This window comes from Thalassophryne amazonica, chromosome 4 (assembly GCF_902500255.1).
Source record: "Thalassophryne amazonica chromosome 4, fThaAma1.1, whole genome shotgun sequence".
NCBI lineage: Eukaryota > Metazoa > Chordata > Actinopteri > Batrachoidiformes > Batrachoididae > Thalassophryne > Thalassophryne amazonica.
In genome coordinates, this window is record NC_047106.1 from 43,113,598 (window position 1) to 43,132,687 (window position 19,090).

Below are 19,090 nucleotides of genomic sequence, written 5' to 3' on the forward strand. Positions count from 1 at the left end.
ACTGTCGTACATACTACAACCCCTGGCAAAAATTATGGAATCACTGTCCTCGGAGGATGTTCATTCAGTTGTTTAATTTTGTAGAAAAAAAGTAGATCACAGACATGACACAAAACTAAAGTCATTTCAAATGGCAACTTTCTGGCTTTAAGAAACACTATAAGAAATCAGGAAAAGAAATTGTGGCAGTCAGTAACGGTTACTTTTTTAGACCAAGCAGAGGGAAAAAAATATGGAATCACTCAATTCTGAGGAAAAAATTATGGAATCATGAAAAACAAAAGAATGCTCCAACACATCACTAGTATTTTGTTGCACCACCTCTGGCTTTTATAACAGCTTGCAGTCTCTGAGGCATGGACTTAATGAGTGACAAACAGTACTCTTCATCAATCTGGCTCCAACTTTCTCTGACTGCTGTTGCCAGATCAGCTTTGCAGGTTGGAGCCTTGTCATGGACCGTTTTCTTCAACTTCCACCAAAGATTTACAATTAGATTAAGATCCGGACTATTTGCAGGCCATGACATTGACCCTATGTATCTTTTTGCAATGTAAACTTGTGCATTTATTGATGATGTAATGACAGCCATCTCCTCAGTGCCTTTACCTGACATGCAGCCCCATATCGTCAATGACTGTGGAAATTTACATGTTCTCTTCAGGCAGTCATCTTTATAAATCTCATTGGAATGGCACCAAACAAAAGTTCCAGCATCATCACCTTGCCCAATGCAGATTCGAGATTCATCACTGAATATGACTTTCATCCAGTCATCCACAGTCCACAATTGCTTTTCCTTAGCCCATTGTAACCTTGTTTTTTTCTGTTTAGGTGTTAATGATGGCTTTTGTTTAGCTTTTCTATATGTAAATCCCATTTCCTTTAGGCGGTTTCTTACAGTTCGGTCACAGACGTTGACTCCAGTTTCCTCCCATTCGTTCCTCATTTGTTTTGTTGTGCATTTTCGATTTTTGAGACATACTGCTTTAAGTTTTCTGTCTTGACGCTTTGATGTCTTCCTTGGTCTACCAGTATGTTTGCCTTTAACAACCTTCCCATGTTGTTTGTATTTGGTCCAGAGTTTAGACACAGCTGACTGTGAACAACCAACATCTTTTGCAACATTGCGTGATGATTTACCCTCTTTTAAGAGTTTGATAATCCTCTCCTTTGTTTCAATTGACATCTCTCGTGTTGGAGCCATGATTCATGTCAGTCCACTTGGTGCAACAGCTCTCCAAGGTGTGATCACTCCTTTTTAGATGCAGACTAACGAGCAGATCTGATTTGATGCAGGTGTTAGTTTTGGGGATGAAAATTTACAGAGTGATTCCATAATTTTTTCCTCAGAATTGAGTGATTCCATATTTTTTCCCTCTGCTTGGTCTAAAAAAGTAACCATTACTGACTGCCACAATTATTTTTCCTGATTTCTTGTAGTGTTTCTTAAAGCCAGAAAGTTGCCATTTGAAATGACTTTAGTTTTGTGTCATATCTGTGATCTGCTTTTTTTCTACAAAATTAAACAACTGAATGAACATCCTCCGAGGCCGGTGATTCCATAATTATTGCCAGGGGTTGTAGAACTAAGGGCACGGGTAGTCAGGACATGAGACAAAAATCTTTGTCTACCAAGCTGTTGTCATCCCAACCCTGCTGTATGGATCTGAGACCTGGACTGCCACCACCTGAAGACCCTAGAGTGATTCCCCTAACGCTGCCTGAGGACTATCCTCCACATCAGGTGGCAAGAATACCCTACCAACATCAGCATCCTAGCTGAAGCCAAGCTAGAGAGAGCATAGAGTGTCATCATCAAGACCCAGCTTCAATGGGTGGGTCACGGTGGACAGATCACAGCAAACTTCCCAAGCAGATCTCCTACCTCCTGAAGTACAACCTGAGGAGTTGCTCCCCTGACTGGAAGACCTGGGAAAAACAAGCGAGGGATTGAGCCACGCGGCGAGGAATTATCAACAGAGGAGTGGAAGTCTTTGAAAAAATGCATACGAACAACAAAGAAGAGAAAGAGGAAGGGGAGAGAGCAAGATCCTGATTGGCAGAAATGTCCCTCAGCAACCACGTGCAGCGTGTGCCAAGACTGGGCCTGTTCAATCATTTCCATGTCCACCATCACATCCGGGCATCGATCAAGAGACAGTCCCCCTCACCATCGAGGGATGCTGAGGGAGCTGGACAGAATGCGAGAATAAGAAACACAACAAAAGCAGGAGAAACATCTAATGAAGAGCAGGACATTAGACTGAAGCAGTTTGAACATGTGACTTCAACTGTCACATGTTTTGTATCAAAGTACAACAGTTAAGACAACAATGATATTAATCCATGTGTGTTCTTACCTTAAAATAGAACAAAGAAAAGCTGGAACAGGATTTTGGCACACAAGTGTGTGCGTGTGTGTGTATGTGTGTGCACGCATATCAAGGTCACAGGTTTCCTGTTGATGCCAGGCTGTCAGAAATGCCTTCAGCTGGTCAGAGGTCAAAGGATGTGTGTCACTCTCATTTCCCCTCTCCTGAGCAACTTGGATGCTCCTTACATGGAAAACAAACATGCACTCACGCACACACACGCACAAATAGCTTTCCTTCACATGCACTTTTCAAGTACACATCTTCTAGTTTTTATTAACTAAGAATTCTTGCTGTTTATTTACCCAAAAATGTCACAAACATTCACAGTTCAATGCCAGAAGCTTCCTTGCGAGGTACCGACCTCCACAACAGAAGAAATTTGGGCTTTAGTGTCATGTGATCACGGTGCACACATCCTCAGCAAACAGAGTACATGTGCACGCACAGACCCTGAACTTATTATAACCTTTAAACATGAAATTCATAATGTGATATGGATGCACATTCTTGAACCGTCCAGTGTTCAGCAGATGGCAGTACAGCATGTGATTTGTTCCTTTTGATATGGACTCTAGAATGAAACATTGCAGAACAGTGTTTCAAGTTTTTTATTTATTATTATTATTTTATTTATTTATATAGCGCCAAATCACAACAAACAGTTGCCCCAAGGCGCTTTATATTGTAAGGCAAGGCCATACAATAATTACGTAAAAACCCCAACGGTCAAAACGACCCCCTGTGAGCAAGCACTTGGCGACAGTGGGAAGGAAAAACTCCCTTCAACAGGAAGAAACTTCCAGCAGAACCAGGCTCAGGGAGGGGCAGTCTTCTGCTGGGATTGGTTGGGGCTGAGGGAGAGAACCAAGAAAAAGACATGCTGTGGTGTGGAGCAGAGATCAATCACTAATGATTAAATGCAGAGTGGTGCATACAGAGCAAAAAGAGAAAGAAACACTCAGTGCATCATGGGAACCCCCCAGCAGTCTAAGTCTATAGCAGCATAACTAAGGGATGGTTCAGGGTCACCTGATCCAGCCCTAACTATAAGCTTTAGCAAAAAGGAAAGTTTTAAGCCTAATCTTAAAAGTAGAGAGGGTGTCTGTCACCCTGATCCGAATTGGGAGCTGGTTCCACAGGAGAGGAGCCTGAAAGCTGAAGGCTCTGCCTCCCATTCTACTCTTACAAACCCTAGGGACTACAAGTAAGCCTGACCTTTCTAATTTTAGAGATATTGCGTAAATGCAAAAAAGCAGTCCTACATATTTGTTTAATATGCGCTTTGAATGACATATCCTGATCAAAAATGACTCCAAGATTTCTCACAGTATTACTAGAGGTCAGGGTAATGCCATCCAGAGTAAGGATCTGGTTAGACACCATGTTTCTAAGATTTGTGGGGCCATGTACAATAACTTCAGTTTTATCTGAGTTTAAAAGCAGGAAATTAGAGGTCATCCATGTCTTTATGTCTGTAAGTCAATCCTGCAGTTTAGCTAATTGGTGTGTGTCCTCTGGCTTCATGGATAGATAAAGCTGGGTATCATCTGCGTAACAATGAAAATTTAAGCAATGCCATCTAATAATACTGCCTAAGGGAAGCATGTATAAAGTGAATAAAATTGGTCCTAGCACAGAACCTTGTGGAACTCCATAATTAACCTTAGTCTGTGAAGAATATTCCCCATTTACATGAACAAATTGTAATCTATTAGATAAATATGATTCAAACCACCGCAGCACAGTGCCTTTAATACCTATGGCATGCTCTAATCTCTGTAATAAAAGTTTGCAATAAGTAATTTGCAGTACAGCTAAAAAGTTTTTGTATGATCCAGCCACACATTCTATTCTTTCATTCTGGTTTTACTTTCTCGTTCTGTTGTATATTTTGTGCCGTATTTTACCACATAGTAGGAGTTGTGTTTGTGGTTGATTAACTTGCTTGCTGACACTTGTCTAATCTAAGGATAGGTTATATCCCCTTGACTTAATATCTTGCCTGTAATTGCAGCTTTTATTACCTCCACTAGCAAAGTTGGAGGAGCTCATGTTTTCGCCCCTGTTTGTTTGTTTGTGAACAGCCTGGAACCCATAATTTTCCATATATTGTTATGAAATTTTTAGAGATTCGTATCCTGATAGGCAAGAACTGATTCACTTTTCAAGGTCATAGGTTAAAAGTCAAAGTCCCACATCATGAATCATAATGAAACACTTCAAATCAGACATATTGCATAATGTGCACAAACAAACAAACACACACGCGGTGCCCAAAAGTGTTGATAGCATACAGAGGATTCACAAGGGTCACAAAAGATCAATTACATGATGTATCAGAGTGAACCTGACACTGAAACGTGTGTGTGTGCGTGTGTGTGTACACACACTCGAAGCACCCTGCTAAGTACTTATAAGTCTTTTGCTGGTATTTTTTTAGAAAATGCACATTGCACATGCACGTCTTTTCTAAGGAAGTTCAAGTGAATTATGTTACACACACACACACACACACACACACACACACACACACACACACACACACACACACACACACACACACACACACACACACACACACACACACACACACACACACACACACACACTTAATCAACTTGGCAGGCACTGGAAATGTCTGAGGCAGGATGCTGGATCCAGAAGGAAATCTTGTTGGGACCAGCCCTGTGTGTCCAGAAGTGATTATGTGTGCAAATATGAAAATGTGAAGCAGTGAAAGGCGCTGCAGAAAACTCAAACTACACTGAACAAATGTATGCAGATGGACAGAGTGTGTGCTGTGTCACTCATGGAACATTGCACCGATGTATTGATTTGGAATTATAAAATATAAATGATAAAATTAAAGAAAAACAAATGTAAATTACAAAATGTCTGCAGGTCCTTAAAATCCCATTATAATAGCAGAATGCATAAAGTGAATACAGCAAGAGGTTTGTGGCATCACTTCCCACCAGGGACCTTTGTCTGTGGAGTTTGCGTGTTCTCTCTGTGTTTGCACAGATTCTCTCTGTGTGCTGTTCACAGTGCAAATTTTGCATTTTGTATCACCAGTTATACAGCTTCATGATGAAGTGGTGTAGAGGAGAGTTTTCTTAAAAAGAATACCTGAAAGTTTAGCTACAACTGCCAAAGATACATCTGAGATGCAAACCTAGATTTGATCTGTTTTGGTGAAAGAAAATCCTTATCCGCTCTACTCCACTATGAAGCTAAGCGTGGTGATGCAAAATGCAGAATTTGCACTGTGCACAAGAGGCAAGCAGCTTGAGGAGAAGGCAACAACTGTTGGCACAATTATTAGAAAATGAAAGAAACACAAGATCTTCCTCAGTCTGGGTCTCCATGCAAGATCTCGCCTCATGTAAGGATGATTCTGAGAAAGCCCAGAACTACATGGGAGGACCTGTTCAATGACCTGAAGAGAGCTGGGACCACAGTCACAAAGATCACATTAGTAACACACTACGCCGTCATGGTTTAAAATCCTGCAGGGCAGCAAGGTCCCCCTGCTCAAACCAGCACATGTCCAGACCCGTTTGAAGTTCACCAGTGACCATCTGGAGGATCCACAGGCAACATGGGACAAGGTCATGTGGTCAGATGAGAACAAAATAGAGCTTTTTGGTATCTACTCCACTCGCTGTGTTTGGAGGATGAGAACAACCCCAAGAACAACGTCCCAACCGTGAATCATGGCCGTGGAAACAACATTTTTGGGGGTACTTTTCTCCAGAGGAGACAGAACGACTGCATCATATTGAAGGGAGGATGGACGGGGTCATGTATCGTGAGATTCCAGCAAACAACCTCCTTCCCTCAGTAAGAGCATTGAAGATGGGTCATGGCTGGGTCTTCTAGCATGACACTGACCCCAAACACACAGCCAGGGCAACTAAGGAGGGGCTCCGTAAGAAGCATTTCAAGGTCCTGGAGTGGCCTGGCCAGTCTCCAGACCTGAACTCAATAGAAAATCTTTGGAGGGAGCTGAAACTCCAAACCTGAAAGATCTGGAGAAGATCTGTATGGAGGAGTGGTCCAAAATCCCTGCTGCAGTGTGTGCAAACCTGGTCAAGAATGACAGGAAACATCTGACCTCTGTAATGGCAAACAAAGGTTTCTGTACCAAATTTTAAGGTCTGTTTTTCTTCTGTATCAAATACTTATTTCATGCAATAAAATGCAAATGAATTCTTTAAAAATCATACAATGTGATTTTCCCTTTTATTTAGATTCTGTCTCTCACAGTTGAAGTAAACCTATGATAAAAATTACAGACCTCTCCGTTCTTTGTAGGTGGGAAAACCTGCAAAATCAACAGTGGATCAAATACTTATTTGCCTCACTGTATATGTGTACACACACACACACACACACACACACACACATATATATATATATATGGTATGATGGTTACATACACTTCATAATGCAAAATCTTGGACACATCATCAGTGATAGTACCTGGGGTCATGGGGGGTTTCGGGTCTTTCAACTTCAGACCCCCTCGCCCAGGCGACCCGACTGGGAGTGATCAAATCCCGGCCTGTGTCCAAGAAGCCGTCGCCCACTGCTTGTCCCTCCTGATCCACAACCACCATGAAGCTCTCTCTGCAGCCTTGAATGGTGCAGTGATGGCCTTTCTCTTGCGTGCTCCGGTGATACCCAGGAGGCTATAGGCCTTGCAGAGTGACTTTCCTGCAAAGCCCCTTACTCCAACTTCGACGGGAAGGCACCTCGCATGCCACCCCCGTCTGCGACACTCCTCCACCAGCTCAGCATACTTCTTCCTCTTCCTCTCACTGGCTTCCTCCATTCTCTCCTCCCAGGGCACTGTAAGCTCCAGCATAATAACCTGCTTAGATGACTCTGAAAACAGAACAATGTCTGGTCTAAGACTGGTTTCCAAGATGTTTTCAGGAAAGCAAAGCTGTTTCCCCAGGTCCACCCTCAACTGCCAGTCCTTCCCTGCACCCAGGAGACCTGTCTGGGCCTTCGGTCGGGCGGGTGGTTGTTCTCCAGCTCACACAAACGAGATTTCCCACCTTAATGGTTTCAAGCTCTCGCACTGGACTATGGCAGTATTGATGGACTCAGCAACTACTTTCAGCACCTGGTCATGGCGCCAACAATAGCGACCATCCCCCAGTGCTCTGGGGCAGCTGCTGAGCATGTGCTCCAGAGTTCCTCTCCCCTGGCACAAGGGGCATGCTGAGGTATCAGCCTTGCCCTAAGTGAAAAGGTTCGACAGGCTGGGTAGGACATCATAAACTGACTGGATTAAGAATGTAATGCGGTAGGGTTCTGCCTTCCACAACCCCGGCTAACGAGATCTTCCTCTCTATGGCTCCCTCCCATTTGGTCCATGCGCCCTGTTGTCTCAATCCCACCATCTGGCTTGCACGCTGCTCCTCAACCCCAGCTCTCACTTCGCGTTGAACCAGGTCCTGCCTTACCTTGCCCTCAGTTTTGTTATAGTGGATTGTTGGGATAGTACCCAGGCCCGCCCGGCCGATTGCCACAGAACCCACAAGCTCCTTGTGACGCAGCCGTGCTTCTGCCTGGTCCACAGCTTCCTGTGCCTTCCACTTTCTGCCAGTCCTCACCTCAATACCTGCTTGGGATACTTTCATGTCCTTGGAATCCCTATATTGGAGCACCTCTCTTGCTCTGATAACCCTAAACTCCTCAGTAAAGCTTTTGATAGGGAGCGTCAGCTTGGTCTTATTGCCGTAAAGGGCAATGCTGCTCAGGCTTCGAGGTAAGCCCAACCAACGACGCAGACGGCTGCTGATCCTCCTCTCAAACCCTTCCACCTTAGAGATGGGAAACCCATACACGAGCAATGGCCACAGTATTCTAGTCAGGATGCCATGCTGGTATAACCACACCTTGAATTTACCCGGAAGACCTGACTTGTCGACTGTTGTCAGCCAACTCTCTAATTGTTCATTAGTTGCCCTAATGGCGGCGGCATCCTTTAGGGAGCAGTCAAAGGTTTTTCCAAGGCTCTTCACAGGTTTCTCTGTGACAGATGGTATACAGGTACCTCCTAGATCAGGGGTGGGCGGTGAGGGCCGAGACACTGCAGGTTTTCCGTGTAACCAAACACCTCAGCAGGTGGGTTGCTGATGAGCTTCTGCTCTGAACATAAACACCTGGTTGTCAATGAAATCACCTGCTGAAACACCTGATCTTTAATGAAATCACCTGCTGAGGCGATTGGTTGCATGGAAAACCTGCAGTGTCTCGGCCCTTTATGGCACATGATTGCCCACCCCTGTCCTAGATAGAAGTGGAACTGATCAGTCACTTTCCCTCTCTTCAGGACCAGTGACCTGGATTTTTCTGGCTTAAAGCGCATCCGAGCCCAGGTGGTTAACCTCTCCAAACCTTGGAGGATCCCTCTGCACCCAGGAACTGACACTGTTGTTACAGTCAGGTCATCCATGAATGCCCTGATAGGAGGCTGCCAGATCCCAGATTTAGTTTGGGGGCCTCTACATTCCGGCTCGGCAGACTTGACTAGCATGTTCATGGCCAGGGCAAAGAGTATCACTGAAATAGTACATCCCGTGATAATCCCTTTCTCCAGCCGATGATACTCTGATGTAACTGTGCCAGAAGTGAACCTTAAGTTAAAGCTATTATAATAATCCATAATGAGGACTTTGATGTTGCTCGGGACGTGGTGCCTCTCCAATGCCGCCTCCACTAGCTTGTGAGGTATGGAACCATACGCATTGGCTAAGTCCAACCATAGTACCGCCAGGTTTCCTTTCCCTTCTCGGGCCTCTCTAATCAGTTGTGTTACCACACCACTGTGTTCCAGGCATCCTGGAAACCCTGGGATCCCCCCCTTTTGCTCTGAGGTGTCGATGTACTGATTCTTCAGGAGGTAGACTGACAGCCGCTGCGAGAGGATACTGAAATATCTTCCCCTCAACGTTAAGCAGTGTGATGTTTCTAAACTGCTCAATGGTGGTTGACCTCTCCTCCTTTGGAACCAAAACCCCTTCTGCGGATCTCCACTGTTGGGCCACCTTACCCCTCCTCCAGATCACCCTCAAGATCCTCCACAGGTGCCGCAGGAGCTTGGGGCACCTTTTATACACAAAGTAAGGTACCCCATTGGGTCCAGGTGCTGAGCTGGACCTGGCAGCCTTGACAACAGCTTGGATTTCTTCCCAACTAGGTGTTTTGATGTTAAAGGCAGTAATCGGAACAGGCGGATTAATCAGGCCTCTGCATTCACCCAAGTCCTCCTCCCGGCCTGCATCGCTATACATATTATGGAGATATAAGTCTACCTCCTCCTTTGAGCATATAAGGTGGCCACTACGTTTTTGACCTAGCAACTGTTTGGCACACCCAAACGGGTTTGCCAGAAAGGCAGCACGTCTCTTGGCATATATACGTATATATATATATATATATATATATATATATATATATATATATATATATAAATATATATATATACTCAACAAAAATATAAACGCAACACTTTTGGTTTTGCTCCCATTTTGTATGAGATGAACTCAAAGATCTAAAACTTTTTCCACATACACAATATCACCATTTCCCTCAAATATTGTTCACAAACCAGTCTAAATCTGTGATAGTGAGCACTTCTCCTTTGCTGAGATAATCCATCCCACCTCACAGGTGTGCCATATCAAGATGCTGATTAGACACCACGATTAGTGCACAGGTGTGCCTTAGACTGCCCACAATAAAAGGCCACTCTGAAAGGTGCAGTTTTGTTTTATTGGGGGGGATACCAGTCAGTATCTGGTGTGACCACCATTTGCCTCATGCAGTGCAACACATCTCCTTCACATCATCCGTGAAGAGAACACCTCTCCAACATGCCAAACGCCAGCAAATGTGAGCATTTGCCCACTCAAGTCGGTTACGACGACAAACTGGAGTCAGGTCGAGACCCCGATGAAGACGACGAGCATGCAGATGAGCTTCCCTGAGACGGTTTCTGACAGTTTGTGCAGAAATTCTTTGGTTATGCAAACCGATTGTTTCAGCAGCTGTCCGAGTGGCTGGTCTCAGATGATCTTGGAGATGAACATGCTGGATGTGGAGGTCCTGGGCTGGTGTGGTTACACGTGGTCTGCGGTTGTGAGGCTGGTTGGATGTACTGCCAAATTCGCTGAAACGCCTTTGGAGACGGCTTATGGTAGAGAAATGAACATTCAATACATGAGCAACAGCTCTGGTTGACATTCCTGCTGTCAGCATGCCAATTGCACGCTCCCTCAAATCTTGCGACATCTGTGGCATTGTGCTGTGTGATAAAACTGCACCTTTCAGAGTGGCCTTTTATTGTGGGCAGTCTAAGGCACACCTGTGCACTAATCATGGTGTCTAATCAGCATTTTGATATGGCACACCTGTGAGGTGGGATGGATTATCTCAACAAAGGAGAAGTGCTCACTATCACAGATTTCGACTGGTTTGTGAACAATATTTGAGGGAAATGGTGATATTGTGTATGTGGAAAAAGTTTTAGATCTTTGAGTTCATCTCATACAAAATGGGAGCAAAACCAAAAGTGTTGCGTTTATATACGTATACACACACACACTAGTGCCATTGAAAATGTATAAAATATAATGGGGTCATAAATGACCTCACTCTGTCATTTTAGTTGCTAAAATAACTTGGTCACTTGAGGGTTAATAAGCAAATATGAGCCCCAAACAATACTGGAATCTAATCAGCTCATCGACTCCTCTGGGTGTACCTATGGTGTAATTATCAAGTGTTTACCATATATAGTTCCTGTGTTCTCAACACTCTATTTGCACACAGAGAAAACATATACAGAATGTCCCGAATCCTTAAAATGATCTGTGTGGAGGCCCAGCTTTGTCCCAAGTAATCACGCAAGCAGATTTCTGTCACTGTGTAATTAGACACACCCCCACTCAGCAGCAAAACAAAAGACACATATCCTCTGCATGTGACATCCACGTTGAGGCGAGCTGAGCTCCACATCCTCCCTCCGATCCCTACACCACAGCGGTCATATCCTCTGCCTGCTGAGGGGAAGCTGGCTTCACTGGGACTCTCCTCTCCACCACAGGTAACACCTCAAACCAAAATATCTGCAAATACAATTGGAACACAGCTCAGCAGGGTTACATTTTTATTCAGTAAACCTCTTACAAACATCAGGTATCATCAGTGCTGACAACTGAACGAGAATACGCTTCTTTGCATCCGCGATCCAAATGAAAGCAGAAATCTGTGAGCGGGCTGTTTTTACTTTCCAGGCTTTCTCTTGGGATTCAGTGCAACACCTTCTCTTTCTGCTTGATTTAAGGATTCGGTGCCATTTCAGACCTGAAGGTTGAAAGGTGACGCTATTTTCCGCTGACACTCCTGACAAAGTTGGGCCCAGAAAACCAAAAAGCAAATCAGTTTGAAGGACGGCACAGGAACAGAAAAATGATGGAACTGAGGATCCAGCTGATCCCCACAGGGGAAATCATCCTTCCTCCAGGGAAGAACGGAGAAAACTACTGCCCCAACTGCAAGGTCAGTTCACAGCACTGAGGCCGAGGCCGCATCCAGAGTCACGTTTTTCCGCTCGTCTTTCATTCCGGTGGTTTCAGTGCAGCTCTGTGGTAGGACTGGGTGCTGACACAGCTGAGATTACTCGGTTCACATCCCACAGGGATGTGAAGAGAAACTTTTACATATTGTATAAGCTATAAATTGTTTCAGAGCATATTGTATCAGCTGCATCACTAAATCAGATGAGTTGTGGGCTAAGTAAGATGAATTATTGGCTGTGTGTGTTTCTGTAGCATTAAAAAAAGACTGAACATGCAGAAAATCTGACAGCTGAATTAACTCCATACTCTTTGTTTTAGTGACAAGATTGCATAAATCCATGCATCCTTTTAAACATACGTGAAAGAAAAATAAGCATGAGTTAAAAGCTGCCGATGTTTTTAAAATAAATTGCATGTGCTGTAAGTTAAATTGGTGTTCTCTGTGTTTGCAAGACTTTTCTTATTCAATATGCAAGACTTGCTTGAAGTTTTAATTAATGCATGTGTGTGTGTGTGTGTGTGTGTGTGTGTGGTTTCTGCATTTGCTAGTGTTGTTTTAATGTGAAAATGTTGCCACTCTAGTACACCCTTTTTCTGCAGCACTTGAAACCAGCAGTGAGCGTAAACACATTAAATTCAATTGTATGTTGTTTGTCACCTGACCTTGCAGCTATATGTAATATATTGACAAACAAAAATGAAACAGCCGATATGCATCGACAGTCAAGCAGCAACTTCAGCAATCTACATGAAGTAACACTCCATTCACTGATCAGAGGTTTTGTGGTTACGCATGATACAGAAATGAAATGAGACCTTAAAGCTACAGTGTGTTTGTAAGACTGCCGATTAGCAGAAAAGGAATATAGTATTCAAAACCATCTGTTCATTATTGGAAAAATTAAACTGCAACAATGAATCGATGTGTTTTCTTGAGCTTAAGTCCCTTTCAAGCTGGTGTCGCAGACCGAACAGTCCCCCTAAAAATTGGTCCCTCCCGATGACGCGGTTCACGGATTAACACTTCGTTTCTGTTTCAAACTGCACTCGTCATCATCTATCTCAGCTACAGATATCTGAAGCTTTTGTGCAACAATCATTTCCATATAAATTCAACATTATTTCATCATAAAAGTTGGCGGAAGCGATCAGAGCACTGCAGCTACACTAGCTGCAAGCTGATGCGTTCATGCGCGTCGGACATTTCAAATTGTCACAAAATTTTTCCTTGTTGTTGCTTAAAATGGCCTCATTTCTGCTTAAAATTGACTTTAGAGTGATTTAAGAGGTTTTACCTTTATCATCTGATAGTTAATAATCCCATTAATCCATTTGATTGCTTTGTGTGAAGAGACTTCCTCTCAGACGTGCTGCTGTGGTCCAAAATGACGCATGTACAGATGCAAAAGGCAGACCAATTTTTAATGGCGGACCATTCGGTCTGCGACACTGGACCTGCGTAGTGTTGCATTGTGCTGTGTATCAAGTACGCTGGAATGGCTGCATCAAGAAAAAAATGTTTCACGCAGGGGGAAGCTTGGTCTGCCTCTTCTTCTTCTGTGGTTTTGATGCTTCACTGCCAGCAAAGCTCAGTGGGATGAATCAAATCTAGCAATGCAAGTATGTACTGCTAAAAAAACAAACCTAAAAGGATTTTTTGCCGGACTGGCATAGGGTAGTGTACAATTGCGTAGGCATGGTGTACAGTAGCATAGAGTGTAGAGTTGCGTAGACTTGCGTAGAGCACTGTCGAATGTCAGTGAAAAAATTTAATGTTTAATTTCTTTGCGTCCATTTTGCTGACCCCTTTGCGTCCCTCACCGTATTGCCATGTAGGGCTGCATAAGCTTGGCATCATCCGTACGCTGCATTGCGCAACTGTACGTGACACCGGTGTGAAAGGGGCTTTAGAATGAGCCCTTCATGTCTATGTGGGAGAGCGCTCCCTTGTGGAGACTGCCATCTTGCACGGCTATGTTGATAACAGTAGCCCAGAAGGGACATACTTACTCCACGTATGAGTGAAGATAAAAGAAGAAGAAGCAGAGGTTGCTTCCCACTACACTGGCTAGTGGTTGGTAGTGCAGGCTAACTAGTTTGAGAACTCTGACTGTGTGAAATAAAGGTTCACACATATTGCTCATTCCTAAAGAAGGCAAGCAAGCTTGTATCCCCACCACCAAAGAATAAAAAAAGTGAAGGGAAACAAAATCATGACCAGTGGAATAATGCAATTTGCAATCTCACCACTAGATGGCACTAAACTCTACACACTGTAGCTTTAATATCTCAGTGTTTTTAACCATCTTCTGTTATTTCTCTATATTTGTAACAAACAGGTGATGTTTTAACACAAAATTTAAGGAATGAAAGTAACTAGCTTTAAAAAATAAATGAATGAATCTTTTGGGATGAGGTGTCATGTGGTAAACTGTAACTGGATTAGATTAGAAAGTATAAACTGAAATATGTATGCTGGATGGACAAACTTATTACACGTGAGCAGCACATCAGCCATTCTGCAGTTTTCATACATTGGCTGCTGTGAGACTTTGGCAGAGATGATATCTCCTCTTTAATTGGAGTGAAAATGCAGAGCTGGAATGGAAAATTGAAGTGATTAATGTGACTGGTGTGAGCTGGTCAGTGGTGATTGGGGAGGTATGGAATGCAGCCTGGATGGGAGGAAACGACAAAGACATTCCTCTACAAGGCGTCTTCCCCCCTCACATTCCTACAAGGTCAAATCAGCCTCTGAATGTGTGTGAAAGGTGTGTGTGTGTGTGTGTGTGTGTGTGTGTGTGTGTGTGTGTGTGTGTGTGTGTGTGTATGCACGTGTGTGTGATGGTTTGCAATTTGTCACTGAGCGCTCACCATCGTCCGTTTCATATCAACCGCCACTGACGTTCACAGATTTTTTTCTCAGGTTGGATGAAGGAAATCCACTGGACTTCCCTGCAGTGACCTTTCTGGCCTTTTAGCCAGATTACTTTAAATCTCTGCCTGAGAGTGGTTGGCTCTTTGTCAGAATGTATGATTAAATAAATGACAGTTTTCCAGTCAGTCTGTTGCAAATAAGGGCAAGAGATAAGCAAATGGAGAGGGATTTTCCAGCACTTTCCCTGCTTTGTTCCACAGAGTTGTTGTGAAGAGGGTGCAAGTTGGGGGTGGAGGTTCAGGTCGCCTGTCTGTCTGACATATCCTTGTCAACAGGATACAGTATGTGTGTGTGTGTGTGTGTGTGTGTGTGTGTGTGAGAGAGAGAGAGAGAGCGAGAAAGAGAGCGCGTTATGCGTGCTGAGTAGGTTATTCTGGTTGTTCTCGGCTGAATCGATGACTCCCCCCTTTGGCCATGTTTTCGCATTACAGTTCAGCCGTTAAGGTCACCTTCATCAGGGCACGGCCCCGTTACAATTCTCTCCACAGTAAAGTCTAAAACAACAAAAACTGTTGTGAATGGGAGTATTTTTTGTTCTTTTTTTTAAATGCAGTATGCACTTTACTCTCACACTTTCTTTGGTCAAATATATCCCATATATTTAGTTATGTAGACCCGTAAAGCTGCTTTTTGAAACGTGCTTCGTTGAGTTGCTTTTGACAGAAAAACAGTTTTTCTGCATGGAAGCTTATTAACAGCTAACTAACTCCAGCCAAGAAAATCTAGTGCCTTGCCTTGGCCTTACTTTAACTGGTTTACACTGCTGCGGGTGGAGCTCAGTGTCTGTACCAAGGTGTAGTGGCGGTTTTATTGACGGTAGAGGGTGGGAGAACTCTCTGACACATTGGTAAGAACAGCAGTTTGAATCAGCCTTTGTAGAGTCTTATGTAGAGCGACGACTACATGTGAAAAATAGGAAAGAAAATATGAGTCATTTTCCATGAAACGGAAGGTTAGATCTAAAACCTTTGAGCCAGGCCAGTTAACAGGACAATCCAAGAAAGGTAGGTCTTTTTCACACTGCAAGACAGAGGTGTTTATTTTGGTCAGTTTCATTAAAACAAAACGACAAACACGACATATCATAACAACAATAATTCTGTTTTGAATTTTGTTTTTGTCCTGATATTGTCAGCATTAAACAGACATGTCATGGACTGTTCAACCATGCCAAAAAATGGGCTATACTGAGTGCAATTAAAACTTGTGATTGTTTTTCCCCCTGTATTTTAACAGCTTATGTAATTCAGGGTTGCGCCTTATGGGTAGTGTTGGTGCCTCAGCACCTCCTTTCCAAACCTATCCAATTACGGCCTTCGTTGGTTACTGCACACTTTGGACAATTCAAACAACACTCATCCTGAAATAGGTGACTGTAATTGCAGTTAAAATTCCACGACAATACAACTTGACCCGTTAAGTTTCATCCCACATAAATTTTATGTGACTTTCTGTGAAAGTCAATTACTTTTAGATAAGCTTGAATTTTCAAATTTCTGATGGATTCTGTCAGAGACCTCCAGCACAAATGCGTCTTAGTATTCAGAGGCAACAGTTGGCTCCTCTGTACAATTGGTGGCACCCTTCCCCAACATATGGCTTACATATATAGGGGACTGTACATACGTAATGGGATAGACTGTTGAATTGTCCAGTATGTGCATTTAGTAATTTTCATTTCTTCTTAATTATAGCACTAAGTCAACATAACAAGATAACTTGAAACTTCTTAAATGTGAGATAAGGGAGAAGCCAAAGTGACTTACTACATTTGAAATATGTACAGTTATAATTACTAAGAAACAATTACAAGGTCATAATCACAACACACTAATTATAAGATACAATGACCTAGACCCGGATAAGTGGCTGAAAATGAATGACTGAATAATTATGAGATCTGTGAACAGATTGTCTTGCACTTATCCATCAAAAGATAAGTTTCCATGATGCGTCATAGCAACCAAAGTCAAACAACCAGCAAGCACAGCACAGCCAAGCTAACGTTCGGACGAACTCTAAGGTAATTTTTTTTTTAATGTATCCTATCAAATAACTTAAACTACAGGTTGCTATGGGATGTCATAAGTAAGTTAAACATTATTTAGTATTAACTTAAGTAATTATCAAATTCACAAGAAATTGTAGCTAAGTGCTACATAATGTTAGCTTGTGTAGTCAAATTCACAACAAGAATTCACAACGTCACCATTTTAGCTTGGTGTTAGACAAATCAAATTCACAACTAATAATTCAGTACTATTTTAGCTAAGCAGTACACAATGTTAGTTTGTCTAACCAATCAAATGCACAACTAATAATTCAGTACTATTTTAGCTAAGCAGTACACAATGTTAGCTTGTGTAACCAATCAAACACACAACTAATAATTCAGTACTATTTTAGCAATACACAATGCTAGCTTGTGTAACCAATCAAATTCACAACTAATAATTTTGTACTATTTTAGCAATACACAATGTTAGCTTGTATAACCAATCAAATGCACAACTAATAATTCTGTACTATTTTAGCTAAGCAATACACAATGTTAGCTCATGTAACCAATCAAATTCACAACTAATAATTCAGTACTATTTTAGCTAAGCAGTACACAATGTTAGCTTGTGTAACCAATCAAACACACAACTAATAATTCAGTACTATTTTAGCAATACACAATGCTAGCTTGTGTAACCAATCAAATTCACAACTAATAATTTTGTACTATTTTAGCAATACACAATGTTAGCTTGTATAACCAATCAAATGCACAACTAATAATTCTGTACTATTTTAGCTAACCAATACACAATGTTAGCTCGTGTAACCAATCAAATTCACAACTAGTAATTTAGTACTGTTTTAGCTAAGCAATACACAATGTTAGCTTGTGTAACCAATCAAATTCACAACTAATAATTCAGTACTGGTTTAGCTATGAATTCAATTTCAATTCAATTTCAATTTATTTCCTTTATATAGCGCCAAATCACAACAGAGTTGCCTCAAGGCGCTTCACACAGGTAAGGTCTAACCTTACCAACCCCCAGAGCAACAGTGGTAAGGAAAAACTCCCTCTGAGGAAGAAACCTCAAGCAGACCAGACTCAAAGGGGTGACCCTCTGCTTGGGCCATGCTACAAACATAAATTACAGAAATAATTCACAGAACAATTCACGGACGAATATACAAGAATTGTATATTCGAATTGAAAGTATTAGCTATGCTATACATAATGTTAGCTTGTGTAACCAATCAAATGCACAACTAATAATTTAGTACTATTTTAGCAATACACAATGTTAGCTTGTGTAACCAATCAAATTCACAACTAATAATTCAGTACTATTTTAGCTATGCTACATACAATGTTAGCTTTTGTAACCAATCAAATGCACAACTAATAATTCAGTACACTTTTAGCTATGCTATACACAATGTTAGCTTGTGTAACCAATAAAATGCACAACTAATAATTCAGTACTATTGTAGCTAAGCAATACACAGTGTTAGCTTATGTAACCAATCAAATGCACAACTAATAATTCATTATTATTTTAGCTAAGCAATACACAATGTTAGCTCGTGTAACCAGTCAAATTCACAACTAGTAATTTAGTACTGTTTTAGCTAAGCAATACACAATGTTAGCTCATGTAACCAATCAAATTCACAACTAGTAATTCAGTACTGTTCTAGCTAAGCAATACACAATGTTAGCTTGTGTAACCAATCAAATTCACAACTAGTAATTTAGTACTGTTTTAGCTAAGCAATACACAATGTTAGCTTGTGTAACCAATCAAATTCACAACTAGTAATTCAGTACTGTTCTAGCTAAGCAATACACAATGTTAGCTTGTGTAACCAATCAAATTCACAGCTAATAATTCAATACCATTTTAGCTCACTGTTTTACAGTGTTAGCTTGTGTAACCAAAGTTACAACTAACAATTCACAACCATTTTAACATAGCACTATACAGTACAGAGACATCCTGGATGAAAACCTGCTCCAGAGTGCTCTTGACCTCAGACTGGGGTGACTGTTCATCTTTCAGCAGGACAATAACCCTTAAGCACACAGCCAAGATATCAAAGGAGTGTTCAGAACAACTCTGTGAATGTCCTTGAGTGGCCCAGCCAGAGCCCAGATCTGAATCCCATTGAAC

At 42.1% G+C, this 19,090-nt stretch overlaps 1 protein-coding gene and 1 pseudogene across 2 annotated transcripts in view; one reads left to right on the plus strand and one right to left on the minus strand.

Moving 5' to 3' along the window:
- Positions 1–6,933: 6,933 nt before the first annotated feature.
- LOC117508908 lies at positions 6,934–9,811 on the minus strand (annotated as a pseudogene).
- A 1,901-nt stretch (positions 9,812–11,712) lies between these two features.
- The window catches only part of LOC117508127 (unconventional myosin-Ic-like), a 199,785-nt gene continuing 192,407 nt past the window's right edge, over positions 11,713–19,090 (plus strand). Inside the window, exon 1 of one of the 2 annotated variants that reach the window (XM_034167786.1) lies at positions 11,713–11,957. In XM_034167786.1, the coding sequence (XP_034023677.1) occupies positions 11,868–11,957 (90 nt within the window). In that variant the 5' untranslated portion in view covers positions 11,713–11,867. The remainder of the gene's footprint in view (positions 11,958–19,090) is intronic. The other variant, XM_034167785.1, reaches the window with a different exon arrangement.